Source organism: Lagopus leucura, unplaced genomic scaffold (genome assembly GCF_019238085.1).
Source record: "Lagopus leucura isolate 7727_CA_CO unplaced genomic scaffold, USGS_WTPT01 Super-Scaffold_100018, whole genome shotgun sequence".
NCBI classification, from domain to species: domain Eukaryota; kingdom Metazoa; phylum Chordata; class Aves; order Galliformes; family Phasianidae; genus Lagopus; species Lagopus leucura.
Genome location: NW_024962272.1, coordinates 6,717,628 through 6,737,605, shown reverse-complemented (window position 1 = coordinate 6,737,605; position 19,978 = coordinate 6,717,628). Strand labels below are relative to the sequence as shown.

The 19,978-nt window shown below is 37.9% G+C and overlaps 1 protein-coding gene across 2 annotated transcripts in view; it reads right to left on the bottom strand.

The window, feature by feature from the left end:
* Positions 1-19,978, bottom strand: part of FOCAD (focadhesin) — a 91,543-nt gene that overhangs the window by 13,444 nt on the left and 58,121 nt on the right. For both annotated transcript variants that reach the window (XM_042877483.1, XM_042877485.1), the window contains exons 24-37: positions 19,601-19,689; positions 18,137-18,178; positions 16,688-16,796; positions 15,116-15,232; positions 13,489-13,727; positions 11,713-11,802; positions 7,798-7,945; positions 5,127-5,246; positions 4,114-4,236; positions 2,983-3,060; positions 2,533-2,604; positions 2,284-2,386; positions 1,241-1,321; positions 58-186 (exon numbers count right to left, since the gene is read on the bottom strand). In XM_042877483.1, coding sequence (XP_042733417.1) covers positions 58-186; positions 1,241-1,321; positions 2,284-2,386; positions 2,533-2,604; positions 2,983-3,060; positions 4,114-4,236; positions 5,127-5,246; positions 7,798-7,945; positions 11,713-11,802; positions 13,489-13,727; positions 15,116-15,232; positions 16,688-16,796; positions 18,137-18,178; positions 19,601-19,689 — 1,540 coding nt within the window. The remainder of the gene's footprint in view (positions 1-57; positions 187-1,240; positions 1,322-2,283; positions 2,387-2,532; positions 2,605-2,982; positions 3,061-4,113; positions 4,237-5,126; positions 5,247-7,797; positions 7,946-11,712; positions 11,803-13,488; positions 13,728-15,115; positions 15,233-16,687; positions 16,797-18,136; positions 18,179-19,600; positions 19,690-19,978) is intronic.

Below are 19,978 nucleotides of genomic sequence, written 5' to 3'. Positions count from 1 at the left end.
GTTAGTTAAGAAGTCTTGTGGCAAATACAAATGACAATAGATAATGACAAAACTTACCAAAGTTTAACCTCATCAAAGGAGAAAGAACAGATGCCCAATTTACAGGTGGATACTGATGACTTCCTCCAACTACAGCAATGGGTGCCAATGCTACTTTCACCAGCTGAGCTGGAACAGATTCAGGGCCTGGAACAGAATATTCAATCACAATTTTCAATCTGAATTCTTTATGTTTGTTTAAATGCTTCAGAAGAAAAGTGCATGTACTATATCAACTCAAGCTGCACCGAAGGCCAGTCTGTAGCGATGAACTAGAGAACATCATAAAATTACCTGCTACTTTTGCATTGTTTTTTGGCCCTGGTATCTAAGAATTAGTTGTCTCTTGTTTGTAATTAGTGGATTTGTATTTAATGCTAGTAACCTGACAAAGATGGCTTTTCAGCTTTGGAGAAGCTTTTTGGTTCCTCTCCCTTGAATCAATGTATAAGTTAATTACAGACATTCTGCATTTAGTAAGGTAGAATTTTTGCATTTTTTTTTCTTAGTAGGCGAACAGCCAAGTTTTCTGATACTTTGCTGACATCTCAACTCAAAGATGCATGACATAAAACACTGCTAGACATGCTTACCTTTACTACGTACTGAGTTACTTAAACATGGTGAATTAACTCAGTTTCCTGAAAGCAAAGCAATCTATACTTTCATTAAGAGCAAATCTCACTTAATTGGACAGATCTCTTTCATTAGCACTCCACACATAACAGCACGCTTTCACTAGGTTCCTTTGCATTTTTCACGCGTAGATACTCATCCATTTAAATACCAGAATGTCATACAGATTCTTAATCTAGAGTCCTGATAGCAAGGGACAGAAGAAAGCCTGTCTGAAAAAAATATACCTGAGGATACATGCTAATGTTTAAAGTGGTCAGATGTTCACGCCTGCAAGGGAGATACATCATCTCATAGGCAGAGGGAAGGGGAAAGGTAGAAGCCTTAAAAATACAGAAAAATCCAGACAGCACTATACAATTCTGTTAAGTATAATTCCATTTTTTTGTTTTAAAGGAGTTTGCACGTAGAAGTTTAGAGTGCGAATGTTAGAGAAGCATAGTGAAGCATTAGTGTAGCTCAAATCAGTGCTTAGAAAAGCTCTCTTGAATAAAAGCAGGTTGTTAAGGTCGTATTTTAAAGACATAGCATATTTCCTAGACATTACACTCTAATTCCTTCTTACCTTTTTTTCCACTTTCAATGGCAAAGTCAATGGCTGCCCTGATAAAGCTGCTTTCAGGCAAGTAGCTAAAATCTGGAGGAACTGTGAAGACAAAAAAAAACATTTATACACTCAAATGTGTTAGCAGAAAGTAGAACTTCCATCTTCCATGTAAATACAAATATCAGACGGAGCTATATTTGACCTCACTATGTCTACAGGTGATTCAATGCCATTAGACCAAAAGATTATCGATAGATCCATGGGCATTCCCACTGTAAAGGCAAGTTAAACTCAGTCTTTGTGAAAAATGTTAGGTCTGAAAAACAAATTCAATAACCAACTGAAAAGCCAGGGCTAAGAATTTCCTTAAATGTAACAGCCGCAGCAAGTCAGGCCTTAGTAAGCTTTAAAGCTCCATTTGGAATTTAAAAAAACAGAAACATTCCATGTCTATCTAAACTCAGGCGCTTTGACATCAGAAGTAGAAAATCCAATCATACAATGACATATTGACAGAATGTGAACTTGTGTAAATTGTCACATTAGAAAGGTACTGACAGAATTTTCTGCTTCAGTTAAGTAGAAATCTCTACTACTAACTGACTTGAAGAAAAAGCTTCTCATTGTTAGTTTTTAAGTGTCAGCTTTTTCTTTATGAAATGTTATGAAGTGCTAAAACAAAGCAGATTCAATCAGCTCTCAAGTCATGAATTGGATAATGTAAAACTTATTTAAAATTTATCCTCAATGCTTTTAAAGAATAAATACAGAAGCAATATAAAAGCTTGACTGGCATAACAGAGAACCTTAGTTCGATACTGCAAGTAAAAGCAGATAGCAGGGTGGGCTGTGGAGAGCATCCCTTTCAGCACACTAATTCCATCATGTTTCAAGCTCTAGGTCTGGCACACAAGACCATAAAGTCTCTGACTTAAAAGCCATCATGTCATATTAAGGCCTGCAGTGCCAAGTCTGTAGCATTCTTTGTGGCCTTTGCTATCTTTTTAATTAGGTGCTACTGCTATTTGCCATCTTTAAGCAGCAATAATACAGCATCTCACCAGATGTCCTGCTTTGGGTAGAAGATAAACAGGACATATGAAGGTGTCCAAGAAGTCCTGCTGCATTTGTCTGAAGGCCAATCTGCCCCGAAAAACTGATTATCTGTTCAGACAATAAACAAATATTTAGACAGTCAAGCTGGACACAAACATTAAATCATTCCTTCAAACAGAATCGGTCTGTTTGGACACAGTGTCAAGATACCCTAGTGCATTATCCAAAGCTTGAAAGATAGACTAGCTCCTTACCTGTGTAAGGGTTCTGATGACTTCATTGAGCTTACTTTGAAACTGGGAGGTCTGGATGCTTTCAGATTTTAGCTGCCAAAGGAATGGGGGAAAAAAAGAAAGTGACTTTTAGAAGAAAAGAAACAATGCAACAGAGAATAAATACTGAGAAGACGAGTTATATTTGCACACATGCTTTTTGTGGGGGAGTGGAGGAAAAGAGGAGAAAGCCTACACAACAGTAAACTTATTTCCAGTGATGGTGCCTATGAGCCATATGATGGGAAAAATGGATCAGATTCCAATCTACAAACTAATTCATCCCATTTGGTTCATACCCAGCATAACTCAGTATTAGATGCCCTGGTACATGACCTGTATCCTGTATGGATGCAGGAGAGATCATTCTATCTCGTCTTCTCATCAAATTTCTAGGAGAGAGAAAAGTACCATCTGTGTGTATGTTCTCACCTGTATCATGCCTCCTTCAGAACCCACCAGCGCAACCAGCCCATTGACAGCAGCCAGGCGCTGCATTGTTGGAGACCCCTGGAAATGTAGGTCATGTCAGTGAATCTTTGGGCTCACACAGCACCACAGCTGAATTCGTAGCACAACAGATTTACTTCCCTTAAGCAAAAGGGATTTTCTTTCAAATACAAGACCATGACTGTTACCACTTCCATACTTTTAGGTCTTTTTGGTCAGACTCCAGCATACTGAATGATTATTCATCTTTCTTGCTGAATGAAAGGCTTTATGCAGAGACTTCCTTACCCACTTTCTCCATCTAAAATTGTCACATATTTTTCCCTAATGAATCACTTTCTTCTGGCACTGCAGATGTTCAACAAAATGCACCAGTGAATTTGAACTCTAAAAGATTTTTTTTCTTTACTGAAACTCACCTTCAGCTCCCACCTTAAGGTCTAGGTTTAGAGGTTGCTTTCACACAAGTGTTTTAATAATGAGAAATTAAAATGATTGAAGCAGAATGGCAAGCAGAACAAATGAATGCATCTCAATTTTCCCACTACACAGTTACAACACCAGTGATGAGGGGGCCTTCAGCCAGCCTGGACCTGTTCATCTACACAGTCTGAATACTGTCTGTTCAATCTAAAAATTGCACTGTAGTCACTTCATCCTTTGAGTATAAAGAAAGCAATTACCATATCATAAAAATGGGTTACTGGCAATTTATAACTTAGCAAAATAACCATTTAGGGCAGTAAATGTAAAACAATTGAATCACTGTAATCTCCATTTTTCTAGTCTATTTTTGTTAAATAACACCTAATTTTACCAGGTATCTTAATTAATAACCTACATTTTATCTTTTGATAATTTTCCACATTAATAAAGATTCCAAGACTTCCTACCAATAACCATTTCCCATTAAGCAAACAGCCAGAAGAGAAGTAAGGCTTTTCTTTTCTAGTGAATCGTCTAAAGCCATATTTTTAATTCCAAGTATGATCAAACAGCTTATTCAGATTGTCCCAAGTTTTCCTAAACCATTCCAGGATGAAAATTATGTCTCTACTCTTCTTTCAAGATCTCCCTCTTAAAAACCTAGGATATGAATTAAAACTCCTTTACCTCTGCAATCACAACTTTTATCCAGGCTGGCATTAGTTTGTTACTCAAGTCTTCAGCTTTGCCATGGCCACAAACTGACAAACCGTGAACAACCGTACCAAGAGCTAAAGCAAAACCAGATGTCTATAAAGTGAGAAAGACAGACATTAAGAAACAAATCTCCCAAAGAAATACTCTTTTCTGTATTTACTACTGCAAAGTTACTTAAACATTTATTATTTCTTTACCGAAGCCACAGAGTTATAGAAGTCCTTTATCTACAACACCAGATGCTTCCAAATTTCAAGTATTTTCTCCTGCCAAATGACACTAGATTTTTTTCATCTTTGGTGCATGGTCTGCTCTGAAGCTTTATTCCAGAACAGACAGAGATTAAAAGAATTACAAAGGCCTTGACTCCTTATTTTTAAAGTGAATTTTCAAAACAATTGACCAGTCTAATAGTGGGTTTTGATGCTAAAAGGTTCTGTTTTTCTTTTTTTTTTTGTTTTGTTTTTTGTTTTTTGTTTTCTGGCATACATTTAACAAAAAAGAACAAGTACTGGAATATGGAGATTATTTTTGCATTTTTGAAGGTAACTTGAGAACACCTGGATTAAGTTGTGGCTCTGGTTATGATGATCTCACTGATTTAGAGAAGACAAAATTCAGAAGGGCACAGCTGATGTGTTTTCTTAATAAAAATATTACAAATGAGACAGGAATTGGTAAGAAATGGCAACTAAGGACATCAAGATCTTAAAAGTACCAACTTTTCTTTTACATATAATAAAATATATACAGTCTGCTATTATTTCGGTCTTTGGTGATTGCTACCACAAGGGCAGATAATGCATTAGTGGATAAAATAATAAGGTAATTGTATGGTATGCAGAATGTAGTAAATATTCATTAATGATCAAAGTAGGTTAATGCAATTTTCTTCAGGCAGCAGTCTGGATGTAGCAGAATCAGGTATTAAATAGGTAAGAGACAAAGGGAACTTAAAAAAAGCCCAAACTCTGAATCGTCACCTGCAGATTTTTTTCCACTAAGGTCCGCAGCTTGTTCATAGCTTCTTCAGCCTCTGCTGCTTCTATGATTCCTACACTGAAAGCAGAGACACAGGAACAGGCAACAGAATAGGCAAGTACCTGAAAATAATAAGTAAATTCTGTTACGCAGCACTATTCAATTTCAGTGCAAACAGAAGGAGGCAACAGTTTCCATAGCTTGCAATGCTGCCAATGCTGTTGACAGCAACAATATGTCTCCTTTACAGGATATATCAAATAATCCCACAAAATAAAAACAGAAGAAAACAAATGCGCCAACAAAAACAAGTACAGAACAACCAAGCAGAAAAGGAGGCTATCTATAAAACCTCAGGCAGGATTTATGCTACCTAGTTACTGAGCACTAAGACCATGTCATGAATTCTTCTTTGGCAGTTCAAACAGAAAGCACTGTCTGCTGCTGCTTCTGTTCCAATCTTCATTACTACTGCATTCCTCAGTTATACCTGCTTTTACACAGTACTTGTACATAATGTCTCTCTAGGGAAAGTGCGGTGTTTTACAATGTAGACTAAATGTTTAAAGAAACAAATTTTATAAATCTGTCTGCTGTTGTCTTTGCAGATCACCTCTGGGCAAGAGAAAGTATACGCTGTGATAGCAATGCCAAAGGCACTGTGCCTAGGGCACCAGTGCCCACTGCCCCCATCCCTAGAGTTGTTTGAGGGCAGACTGGATAGGCCTGGGGCAGCTCTAGTATGGAATGGGGAGGTTGGTTGGCCCTGCATGTGGCAGGGGGGTTGGAGATTCATGGTTTCAAGGAGATTCACCTTGAGGTCCCTTCCAACCCTGGCCATTCTGTGATTCTGTGAAGGCAGCTAAGCACAATCCCTTACAAACTCTGCAATAGCTGTCTTCATTCTCCAGTGTCAGGAACTGAGAAAACTCACTCTACACTTTGATGCTTTTCTTTCTGTAAGATGGTATCTAAGTCTTCTCTTTTCACTTCATGACTCCACAAATAGGAAAAAAGAATGGTGATTTCACTGTCTCATCAGAGCCATGAACAGTACTTGCAACAGGATTTATACAATGCCACTATAGCACATACTTGACAAGATTATCTCTTAAGAAATGGAGGCTAAGGAGAGATGTCTTTTGTAAACCATAGAGGAATGCAGCAGCATGACAAAAAATATCATGCTATTTTCAATTTATACTTTCAGATGTTTATTCCTTCTAAGAAAGATTCTTAATCTGTGCCATTAAACAAGTATAAATAAGTTTAGAAGCAATTCTGTTTTTTGTAGGGCCAACTTCTGATCTTCATAAATGTAGTTATTTTCCTACACAAAAGTTTCCAACTACTATTTATCAGAATCCACAGCATCCTATCCATGATGGAAACAGGCCTGCAAGGCCAGAAGAATATACAGTCTCCCTGAAAAATATATGACATTAGCCTCATGTTTCACAAATGACACTAGTTTTCTGTCTTTAGCCTCAGATATGAAAAGTAAAGAAATGAAGTCTGATCTTTCAATGAGGCTGCTGTGCCAATTTTTTACCCTGCTTTGCACCAATGCTATGCAACAGAATGTATATAGGGATTGAAGAACTCCTACCTGGTAGACAATTAGCAACAATTCTGACTTCAAAAAGCAATGCTCAGATTGAACCCCTTATTGCATGTGGCCAAAGCTACCTCTTAAGAACAGGATCGTATGCCAGCCATTTCTAGCCTCTGAACTTTCGTAAGTAGTAGTACTTAGCCTACAGCACTGGTGAAATTTAACTGGTGTAATTACCTATGCAATATCTAACAGATTTTTAAGTGATAAAGGTAATTTTTTTATCATCTATAGTTAATTCATGATGTTAAACAACTTCTGCATTTCATCTCAGAAGTTGCTCACTGAACTAAGTTTAAGTTCAGTAAAATGCTTCAAGACTCTCAGGAGAAAGAAGCTCCGACTCTGCGAACTCCCTTGATAAAACAGAGGATTATGCAACTCTGCTGTTCAGCTGCTGTGAGCTTGGATGTGAAAATACAGTTGGGTTTTGTGTGTGTGTGTGTGTGTGTGCGCGCACATGTGTATGCAAAAAGCTATTTATTCTGATTCTTGTTTACTGCTGTAAACTTCTCCAGTTTCATGAGCTTTCTTCCTCAATCTTTACCTCAGCAAGGTAATAAGCTCACTCATACACGAGCCATGCAGAAACTTAGCAGAAATATATCTTGGCAAATGATACTGAAACATACACTCAAATATAGCATCACAGTTTTTTCAGTTTTCAAAACTCATAAAGAGAACAGCTCACAAATTAAAAAGGGAACAGCAAACATATCCATAGCAATAACAACAGCTTTCGAAGCAGGAAGCAGAAGGCATACTGCAGAAGGAAATATTAAAGCTCTGAGAATAACTTGCTGTTTGCTTTCTAGTAGAAGGGATGAGTAGCACTTTAGAGAACAACGTCTTTAACCATTTCAGTCAATTTCCTAGTGTTTGTGCTGCATTATGGGTTATTCTAAAATTGTTTTCTTCAACAGATACAAAACCAGGCTGATATTGTAAAAGAAATATACCAGCACTACAGGTAAAAAGCTTCAGTAAAAAGCTGAGTTATTAAAGGAGGCAAAGGAAGAAAAATGAAAATTGGAAATCTGTGCTAGAACAAGTCATACCTCCTGGACCCATCTGCTTTGATCCTCACTGCTCTCCAGGTATGCACATAGTTTTCGCAGTGAAGCAGAAACGTGTACTCGTGATTCTGTTTGGCTACTGTGACTCAGAAATGAAAGAACAAGTCCCACTCCCAAAATACATCCAGTGCTTAAAAAGAAGAATTAAAAAAAAAGAAGATTAGCTATGTCTTAGCTGCTCTGAGCTTTTTTACTCTTTTTTCGTCCCAAAATTATACTTGAGTGCATCTCTCTTTCACTTGGCCATCTTCCTTGTGATTTACAAATATATATACACATATATATACAAAAATATACATGTATATATATCATATATATGGTATCTCTGATTTCCCAATTTGTTCCAGATGTTTCACTGCCAGCATATTAGACATACACTCCTGCTGTTATGACACATCTTTAAATCCACTGTTACTTCTCTCAGTACCATAATCTGGCACTGTACAGAGTGATACAGTCTATTATGTTGCAGAATTAAAGACTTCACAAATGAATTCTGGAACAAAATAAATGGTTAGTATTTCAGGATGAAGGAAGTTTAACATTTTTAAATCCTGTTACTAAGGTGAGTTTAACACGTTTCTAAATGTAGTATAAGAAAATTTAATGACAACTTTAACTGAAAATACCTTATATCCAAATCAAGCAAAAAAACTCCATAAAAATCAAAGACTGCACAGTAATTTTAAGGAAGACTACAATATATTTTCAAGTTTGTTAATAATCTGCTCTTTACCACACCCTTAATCAACAAGTATGTACCAACATTCATCATTTTCTCAATATTTCTCTAATATACATTCTTGCAAATGAAGACAGTCCTGCACATCTTACAGAATTCACCCTGTTTACAGGAAATTGGAAGGCAAGCCAGAAATCATTACTGCTTCCTGTTATTCTGAAATAAAACTCTTCAAAACTAGAGCTTCAAAAGTAGAGTTCAATCTTCAACACATCGTGTTTTTCTTCGTTTATAGAAAAGGAGGAAAAAAACCCCAAACTGTTCAATACAAGGTCTATCTGCCATGTTTGTTACACATATGCTATACTGCTACAATTTAAAGCCTACCTTTAACTTTCGCCCCCTCCTCACTATACAGAGGTTGACATGAGAAAATTTATTCAGTATGATCCAAGAGAAAAATGGCAGAAGTTAGCAGTTATGAATGCAACACAGTTTTTGCCTGTGTCTTTTCGAGGTAGCATGCCCTTCTGAAGGTTTTAAGCATCAATCAATAGCTTTAGATGATTAGATCCTAGTTCAAGGTGTTTCTTATTGTCTCTCAAGGAAGATGACTCTTTCTGCCAACCTGCTTGGAAGCCTGATGTGGCTTATGATGCCTTGTAAAAACACACCTGGACCAAAGTGTGGCAAAGCTTCACAACCACTTCATAGAATAACAGAACTGGTTGGACTGGAAGAGAACTTAAAGATCATTGAGCTCTGCTCCCCTGCCCGCCACCAGCTCAGGCAGCCCAGGGCTGCATTCAACCTGCCCTTGAACAGCTCCAGGGATGGGGCATCCACAGTTGTTCTAGGCAGTCTATGCTAGTGCCTTACTGTTCTCTGTATAAAGAATTTCCTTATAACATCTAACTTAACTCTTCACTCATTTAGTTAAAAATTGTTTCTCCTTGTCCTATCACTATTAGTCCGCATGAAAAGTCAGTCTCCCTCCCTCCTGTTTAAAAGCCTGCTTTTAGTACTGAAAGACTGCAAAGAGGTTGGTCTCCCCAGAGCCTTCACTTCTCCATACTGAGCAAGTCCTGTTCCCTCATCCCCTACCTGTAGAAGATCACCTTCGTGGCTTCCTCTAAACCCACTCCAACTGTTCCACACCTTTCTTGTTCGAGGAGCCACACTCTAGCTGCCGTACTCCAGCAGGGCCTCACGAGGGCAGAGCAAAGGAGCACAATCACGTCTGCTGGCCACCCCTCTTCTGGTGCAGCTCTCAAGACAGTTGGCCTCACAGGCTGCAAGCATACTCTGCTGGCTGACGTCCAGCTTTTCATCCACTGGAACTTTCAAGTCCTCTGCTGAGCTGCTTTCGATGAGTTCTTCTCTCAGTCCGTAAGCAACTGAGATCATCCCAAATTAGGAGCAGCATCTTGTATTGACCTTTTTGAACCTGAACAGGTTCTCATGAGCCCATTTTTCAAGCCTGTCCAGATCTCTCTGAATGGCATCCCTTCCTTCTGTTGTACTAACTGTGCCACCCAGCTTGGTGTTTTCAAACTTACAGAGGGTATCTTCAGTCCCACTCTCTGAGCTGCTTATAAAGATGGTGCAGAGCACAGACTGCAGAATGGACCCTTGGAGAACGTCACTCGTGATTGCACTGGATATAGAACTGCTGACTGCAGTCCTCCAGTTGCAACCATTTAACCTATTTCTTATCCATCAAATAGTCCACCACTGAAATCCATATCAATCCAAATTAGAGATAAAGATGTTGTGTGGGTCAGTGTTAAAAGATACCTTAGATGGCCAGGTAGATGATGTACCACATTAACATATGCTTAGCCACTTGAAACCATTTGAAATACTTTTGCCCTTTTAAAATATTACGAATTTCATTTGTTTTCTTGCTTGCAGTTGAAGACAGAGTACTGATTTAGGAGCATTACTCTCGCAGTGTGAACTCTCACTTTTTTGAACAAGAAACTATTTAGAGTGCTAGAGTATCTTAGATTTAAACAGGTTCTTCCAGACTTGAGTGAACTCTTGCCATGGGATAGCATTGGTGCAGGAAAAGAAAGACTCCTTTTACTTATTATTTATTAAAAACAGCACTTCTTTAAGATGACAATTCTCTTAATCAGGCAAAGAAATAGTATATGTAAACAATGTTCCTATCAAGACTTGACATGATCAGTGAAGAGTGGTTGTGTATCTACAGCTTGCATACTGTGCACATTAATAAACCTCTTTATCAACTAAAGACTCAAGGCAGGAGAAAAAATGTTACAGCCTCTTTCTCAATATCTTTCAATATGTGAGATGTGTCAACACTCTAGAGAAGCATGCTCTTGGATAGAAAAACACATTTTCTTAAAGAGTCAGGAGGTATACCACATTTGGGTTTGCCTTCCACCACACACCAGCACAAGTCTCTGCGACATGGTGGCAGAAACCTTTTCCACATCACGGTAGGATGATGAACTACCCCTGGGTGTCTGTCATCTCTCCTGGAACACTAATGAACATAACTGACTATGGAGCAGCTGTAGGAGAGAAAATGAGTAGTGCTGGCATTCAGGGAAAAAAAGAGCCCTCCCTGATTTCTACAGCAGAAGAAATTCTCAGAAAACTCAGTACGTATTTAAAAAACTAAAATAAAACAGTGTCACCAGTTGAGAACTGTTGAAACACACACATAAGGTTGACCTAAGGCATACGACCCACAGTCAGTTGTGCCTGTCATCCTGCTGTAAAGACCATTGCTATAATAATGCCATTTTTGGACAACAAGTCTGTCACATTTACAGCTCTACACGTGCTGTGTAGTGGAAGGGTGAGAGACAGCGGCATGAGTTGAGACATGAGAGGCTCAGACTGGAGTCAAAGAGAAGCTTTTTCCTCACCAGGATGGCCCAGCCATGGAACTGTGGCCCAAGCAGGTCAGACCTGCTCCAGACTGTGAATTTCAAACCCTGAAAGTCTTGAGTAATGCAGTCAACCTGACAGCTGAGACTGTTTTGGGAATGTGATGTGGACTTCCCAAGGTCCTTGCCAACCTGCAAAAGTCCATGATGCTATGAAAGTACAAAAAAAAACAGTCTCCTTATCTTATTTCTATGTTCTTCTCCACAAAATTTAGGAATAAAAGTTTGAATGAAAAAAAAAAAAGGAGTCCAAAATAAAACAAAATATAATCAGTAAGGTAAGAAACTCACTTGTACTCCAGACTGGAGTCAAAACAACAGTCTTCTAGCGCATCTAGGGACTTCATTAGAACTAAGTTCATCTGTTGACCAGGTAACTCACTGCAAAACAGAAAAAAAACAGAAAAAAAAAATAGAAATATGGTTCTGTTCTTCAAATCATACAGGACATTAACCTTCTGCTAAGATGGAATATGTCACTAAATAAAAATATTTCTTGCTGTAATGGGTTCTCACACTGGCCTGTAAGCAATGACTGTAAAACCAGCCATTTGTGTTACTTTCAGGTAAACTTATTCATATAATTATGCAAATAATACAAATATATTTAGACCTAAGTCAGTGCCTGTTATTGGTACAAAACTCAGAAAGAAAGCAAGCATCAGAAGTTTATAAAGTGAAAGAAGACAATTTTTATACAGTGAATGAAGGCAAATAATACAGAAAATGTGAACTCAGCTAGACTGGTAGCTATTTGTAAAAGGATTTCATGTATATTTATATTTTAAGGTATTAGCTCTGGAAATCTGTCTGTCTCTCTATCCATTTGCCTAATACACTGATAAATCAAAGAAAGGTCTATCTCTCATTCCAAAGATGTCATAGGAACTCCCCCTTGCAAAACATACCCACTGCTGTCTTTATGAACAGGCACGTTTAATAAAAATTATCTCTATGATTTGATATTACCTATTGCTGCACACAGCAAGAATGTGGTGCCAGTCAGTGTTTGGAAGAGTATTTGAGATTGAGTTTTGAAATCAGGTAGTGAAGTAGAAGAATAAAAATGGATTTGTTTTAGTTCATAAGAGGTTTGTTTGACTCCTTTTAATGTTCTGTTGCCTTTTTTTTTTTTTTTAGATAAATGTCAACACCAAACTAAAGAAATTAAACAAAACAAAATAAAGGCTGATATATACCAAAATACTAATGTTGTTCATTACACACTTACGAGCATTCTAATGTTTGTTAGTATCTCAGTTGTCATCACTGACTTTAATCATTCATGGACAGTGCATTGGCTCTTGAATTGGATGCAGGAAGCTGACACCAAAGAATGAAAATCAGTGCGGAGTCATGCTGCATGATCTTTAACAGCACATGTTTGTTTCAGAAACACTAACTTCATAGAGTAAATTAACAACTGACAGACAAATCTTTCTGATACTTTTGATAATGCAGTAGTTAAACATTATGTGTACACAGACAGATGAACTTCCTAGTAGTCATTAAGTTGGACTAGTACTAGAAGCAAAGCTACACCTCAGATGCTCTGGAATCGTTTAAAATTTGTGACCTTAGGCTAGTGAGGCCAATCTTCAGCACTGCTGTAGCAACCCATCTGAAAGACAGTCCATTAGACTTTCACCAGTGGAGCTCTGCCCTCACATAGGTAACATGATGCAAGTGCACACTACTCAAGTATACAGAATATCACTTCGAAAGGGACAAGTAAGATCTGTAAATTATTTCACAATTAAGCCTCCCAGAGCATCTGGTACGCTTTAAAGACATGTAAGCAATCAACTGTCAGGTTGCATATGCACCTAAAGGATATAATGAAAATTAATCAATCACTCTGAAGGAATGCCAGCAAAATATCCAAAATAGCACAGCTGGGGGGAAAAAAGCCATTATAATAAAATACATTTTATAAGAAATGTTGCAAAACACCTCATGAACATTTGCCTATGACCTATAATTACTATCTTCCCTAGAACATAAAGCTGCAGGCAGGAAAAAGTAGAAAGTCATTTCCACACCCACATTACACGTAGTAAGCCTTACCTGACTTTTTCTTCGCACAAACGTGAGATAAACATCCCCAAAGCAAGACCCATGTGGATTTGAACAGCTTGAGACTCATCAGCATTTGGTTTCCCAGGTAACCTGGCGGTCAGCATGTTCAGGACTTCCTCAACCTTCTCCTTGCACGATACAACGATAACTGGCACCAGAAGAGACAAAGCAGTGGCTGCACAGGAACGAGCTATAGCACTAGCAGTATTTTCACCAGAATAGGATTTCTAGAAAAAGATTTTCAGAAGATTTACTTTTTACTTCCTGAGGAGGAAACAAATTCCTTTTCAGATAGTAACATTCAGTACTTCTGGAATTTAAAACAAATATCCATTCAGTATATTTAAAAATATATATATATTTTTTTTAAGCAGAGTGGATTTTATAAGTGAAATATGAGCCACTTCAAATGCCCATTTAAAAAATAACAGTATATATTAAACAGTATTGTTCCCAAAAGCAGGAGTTATAAAAAAACTGCTTAATGCCAAACAATTACTTGAGTCTCCTCACATTCAGCCAGTCTAATGTTTAACACTGCATTTGGTTTGGTGATGTATCCCCTAGCAGTGATGATAGGGGCCATGTGCCAGAGCTGCTTTCAAAACATTCTTCATTTATGCAGTATTATCTTCTCATATGATTTTTATTATTTGTTAATAAAAACAAAAACTCAAGGAAAACTAAAATATGACATACTGAAATGAAAAAAAAAAGAAAAGTGTTGTTTGACTTGCCTACATTACATCTATATTTCCCATATTACAACTCCAGAGGGACCCTGACAAACTCGAAAGATAGGCCTGTGTGAACCCACTGAGGCTCAACATAGCAAAATGCAAGATTTTACACCTGGGTCAGAGTAATGCCAGGTACGTATACAGACTGGGAGAAAAAATCCCTGAGAGTAGACCTGCAGAGAAGGATCTGGGGGTCCCAATGAATGAAAAACTGAACATGAACCAGCAGTGTGCTCTTGCAGCTCTGAAAGCACATGGTATCCTGGGCTTCATCTGAAGAGAGGTGACCAGCAGGGACAGGGAGGTGAGTGCTCCTCTCTACTATGCCCTTGTGAGGACCCATCTGGAGCACTATGTCCAGGTCTGAGGCCCCCCATACAGGAAAAATGTGAAGCTGTTGGATAGGGTCCAGAGGAGGGCCATAGAGATGATCAGAGGGCTGGAGCACCTCCCCTATGAAAAAAGGAAGGGAATCAACTTTTTACATAGGTAGACATAGTGCTGGAACTAGGGGGAATGGTTTTAAGCTCAAGGAGGGAAGGTTTAGATTGGATGTCTGGGGGAAATTCTTTACTATGAGAGTAGTGAGGAGGTGGAACAGGCTGCCCAGAGAGGTTGTGAATGCCCCATCCCTGGCGGTGTTCAAGGGCAGACTGGATGGGGCCCTGGGCAGCCTAGTCTAGTATTAGATATGGAGGTTGGTGGCCCTGCCTGTGGCAGGGGGTTGAAACTTGATGATTCTTGGGGTCTCTTTCGACCCAAGCCATTCTGTGATTCTAACTGCTACAGGGAAACAGAATCAGAAAACTCCAGACAAAGAATTCCCTGTACAAAATACACATATGCGCTCTTGCTTTCAATGCCACAGCTCATACCTGGTAGAACCACGGGAAAACTTGTCCCTTAGGGCGATAACGGCTATTCACGATACTAAAGAGAGTCTCTATAACCATATAAATCCATTGCTGCATAGGAAGAAAATCTGGTACAGTCTGAAAAATATCAAACCCAAACAGTCCTTGTTAATTTTTCTTAAATTGGGTTCTGAACAGAAGCTCAGCAGCTGATGTTCCAGCTATGATCCATGCGTAATGAAATTTTGTTACCCTTATGCACAGCATGTTTTATTTGACAACACCGACCTTCCAGACACCACTTTTGAACAGATTATTCAGTTAAAACAAACAGCTGCCAGAGATCCCCACAACAGCATCAAGAAAAAAAAACAACAAAACACATTCACAAATCTGAACTCTGACAGCTTGTCTGCAAGTTGAAGTCTTCACCAACTCTTTCAGACTAAAACATAATTTTAATGTAGCCAGAAAAATTCAGTATGGCTAGTGAAGTAACTGCAGTGTGGTTACAAAGTATGAGAGTCTACAAGAATGGTTAAGCTAACTATGTTAGTCTTACCAAAATCCGACAGGAAAACCTGAATTCTAATGAAGTAACTATTACATACAAGGTGTCAAAGGACATCTGAAAAACAAGACTATTTCTCCCCACGTTCTTTTCAAGGCTTGGCCAGTAACAGAGGACATTAGAAAAATAAACCCTACACAGCCCAAAACAATTAGCAACTTCAGTTTGCACTGTCACAAAAGCTATAACTTATCCATGTCATAAGTAATCTATAGTTCAACTGCTTCTACCTAAAGATGGAACCTTGAAGTGTAATCCATTTTTCTGCTAATAGAATTATTACACGTGGTTCAAAAGCTGTTTCACTCTGGGTAGAAAACAAATAACTTCGGGGAAAAACTATGGCAAAACAGTGCATTTTTCTCAGGTGTAAGGAGTAGCATGTTAACTAGTCATAACAGTAGGAACAAAATAAAGATGAATGGCTACCCAAGTACCCAAACTATGTAAAAAATGTCTCATACTCTGAGGCAGAAGGAGTCAGTCATGTAGCATTTCAGCATGGGAATGAGTTATTGACATGTTTTTACAAAATGAGGAAAAAAAGCTCAACCTCTCCCTTGCAGTCATATTTTGCACTTCCACACAAGTCATTTAACTTTTTTTGAGATCAACTGTTCATATAATCATATGCATTTTGTGACAGTGTAATAATCTTTACCATTAGCCAAGCCGAAGGTTTCATTCAAAACGCCCTCCAAAGACATCAGGTAAAAAAGACCAAACAAGTTAGTACCTAAGAAAAGAGTCTGGTTGGGCTCCAGTGTTCACTACACCTTCATCTCATATGACAAAGCTAGCATATGTTTCTTTGCAGAAGCTGCCTGCTTGCTTTGACTGAAATCACCAAGCTGCTCTCACACAGATCACACAGCAATTACAAGATCACAATATCACTGAACAGTGTAAAATCTGAATTTCAACACATGAAGTACTTCATACTCACTGAATCCTCAAACATACCTGGTCATATTACTTAACTACATTCCACTAAAAAGAATTTATTTCCCAGACTGACTTACCTCAGGCACGCCTTCAGTGTCTGAGGAAAGGCTGCTTTCATATTTGGCTACAGCAGCTGCAAGACCAGTCAGGGCTAAAATAGAGTTTCCTTTCACCACTGGGCTTTCCCTAGACACAAAAAAGGCAAAGAACAGTGAAGAGGCATAACAGACATGCAGGCAACCAAACAAGCATCTCAACAAGGAAAGTTAAGTTACCAGGTCTTCAGGACAGAAGGGCTTTGCACCAAGCAACTTCACTGGGCCCTCTTCTAGCTCAAGAAATGTTTAACATATTTCATCTTAATATATAATATATATAAACAGCTGTCTGCTACCAGGGCCATCTTGCAGATCAACTGCACTCATGGGAACACATTCATCATAGCTAGTACCATCTTTAGATAGGATGACAAAAAAAGCTCTTCAAATAGAGACTGTTAGACAGACAGGTGCCAAAACAGCATCCGTTTAAGGAGATTTAGTAGAGCCCTATCACTGAAAACTTAAAAAAAAAGTTTTGAATGACTTTCCAATGTTATGAAACATTCATATGATGGACAGTATGAACATCTAGTACAGTGCAAACCTTACTTTTACTGTTAAAGAATTCAGGAAAAAAAAATCTGCCACTTGAGAATATGATATAGAAACTAACTATATTCAGTTTCATGAAAAGATATCCATTTTACATCATTTTCAGAAATATAGCATAATAGCAAATGACCAATACACCTTCAGGAGACCACTGAAAGCCTTACACTAGAACAATATAAATTGTTATATATTCTGCATTAGTCTTGCATTTACAAAAACTTCCTCAACTCTTGCTATAGACATAATCACCTAATCCACAAATTCAAGCATTTGTTCCTGATCTAAATATTTCATTTTCACAATGAAAATATACTCTGGATTTCTACATGGCCAGTTTCCAGTTAACCATGGGCATGCAGAAGGAGACAGCTATCAATGGAGAGTGATAGGAGCAAGTCAAGCCTTCTTATGAAGAAATGCTAAGATACTGTTTTCAATCCACGTGTCAATTCTAATAGCAAATTAACAAGCCTGTCACAATCTGAAAACACATAAGTACTTGTCTTTGGAGGCATTTGGGCACAGAAAAGATAGCTGGAAGCAGTGTAGCTCTGAAGAGCCAGCACTCCACTACAGACCAGCCAACTTTTAGACGCATTAAGAAACTGGAGGCAGAGTTTGCTATTTAGAAAAGAAGTGACTAATAGTGTATACAGTTGTACATAAGTTTTACCCAAAGCATTAGGCATCAGCCTTTCTAGTAGATGTAGTCAGTGATAAAATGCTCAAAGAACAATGTGGGCAAGAGCTTCTTTGTTGAGCACCAGCCACATGAAAACATGAAACTGGCAGAGAGACAAATACAGGAACTATTTTACATCATCTACCATAACAAAAACTCATTCTTATCTCTAGTAAATAAATCATTCTTACTTTGAAGCACCTTTGATGGCATCTGTCAACATATCTCTAACCCTGCAAGAGAAACAAAAAATTTAAACCACTGTTACACTACAGTATGATTTCAGTTATGTCTTACATGTGTCCTTTTTTCACATGCTTCAGAAAACTTATTGCAAAACAATCACAGGTATTAAAACTGTGTTAGTGCTCACATACCACTCCATGTTCCTTCATGCTCATGTAGACCACCATACAAAATTTCTTTTTTTTTTTTTTTTTTTTCAAAAGGCAGGTTTATACAGTAGCAATAAATCTGTTAAATCTCCTGTCACAAAGACATTTCCAAATCACTGCATTATAATTTGGCATAATAAATAAGTATGTTTTACAACAAACAACTGTAACAATCTACACAATACTTACTATTCTCCTGAAAACAACTATGGACAGTTATTCTGCTAGGGAGTATAGTAATCTGGATCTACTTAAACAAAAGCAATAGGAATAGCTACAGTTTCTTGCAAATGACTATATTCTGCCTTTGCTTAGTTTTGCATTCATGTCAAGACAGAAGCAGAGATGGAGTGAGCCTTCTATCTTGTCAGGTTTGGGTGAAGAAAGATCTTGTGTACCACAACATACACCAATCCATACATCCTGCTCATGGCTGTCATTTTAGACAAAAATATATCTTCCAGTTGCAAGTTCACAACACATAACTGAAGGTGAAATAATGTGATAGAAAAAGAAAAATGCATGCCTCATAAAACAGGACTTATATTTTCAAGACTGAGTCATGTCACTCAGCCTTTGAAGGCAGTTCAGTCATGGTTTCCTCCTACATATGCTGTTTTATCCTACTGTTTCAAATGCACTTAGAAACATCAACACCAATCTAAATATCGATGCAAAATTATGTAGTATTAGTTTATATCAAGTTGTTTACAGTTGGGCTAAATCTGGAGGGAGCACAAACACTTACTGGGTACTGGAGCTGGATGAAATACAAGTACCTAAGTATATAGAACAGAGTGTGCATCATATGTTTAGTTTTAAACAGTATCTTCAGCTTACTGTATGAACTGAGATGTCTGTTTGTTATCACATGTCACTCCGTGACTTACATTTCTTACATAAATCCATTTTCAGTGAGGCAGCTTTCAAAATCTCTACATCAAAGTTTTGCTTTTTTCCATAATCTCTGTACTTTAACACAACATATGATACATACAATTTTCATCCTTCCAGTTGCTCACACTGCAAAGTTCTGGACAAAAAAGAAGGGAAAGTACCTCTGAACTTGTGAATACTACCATCCTTGCTCACTGTCCCTCGGTAACTTTTTTTTTCTTCCCCCATAGGGACATTTTTCTTTCTTTCTTTTTTTTTTTTTTTTTTTTCCCATTAGTACTTATACAAACAGTTAAATTTGCAAAATTAAAGGCTTTCAAGTCCTCTTCTGTCCTGCATTCTAACAGGCAGGCAATTCCTTACCACAGCCATGCTGTAAACTGCTTGTATTGCACATCTTCAGGATCCTCTTTTCCATGTTTTAACTGCATCTCAAGCTCTGCTTGCCTTCCCTGCAGAATCACAGCATAAAAGGGAAGTAGATCTTAGGTGGTCAATCATAAGACTTTTTCAGGAAACGCCTAGATAACTAACCTTTTACTTGAGGGCTAACTCTCAAATTAACCAATTGCTTTTGATATGAGACCCCACTGTAATACACAACATCTTATGTACAAGAATTTGTGATTTTTCATTCTGAGAAAAAAAAATAATGCAGATATCACAAATCATAGAATCATAGAAACATTAAGGTTGGAAAAGCCCTTCCTTTCACCAATATTTCCCACTAAACCATGTCCC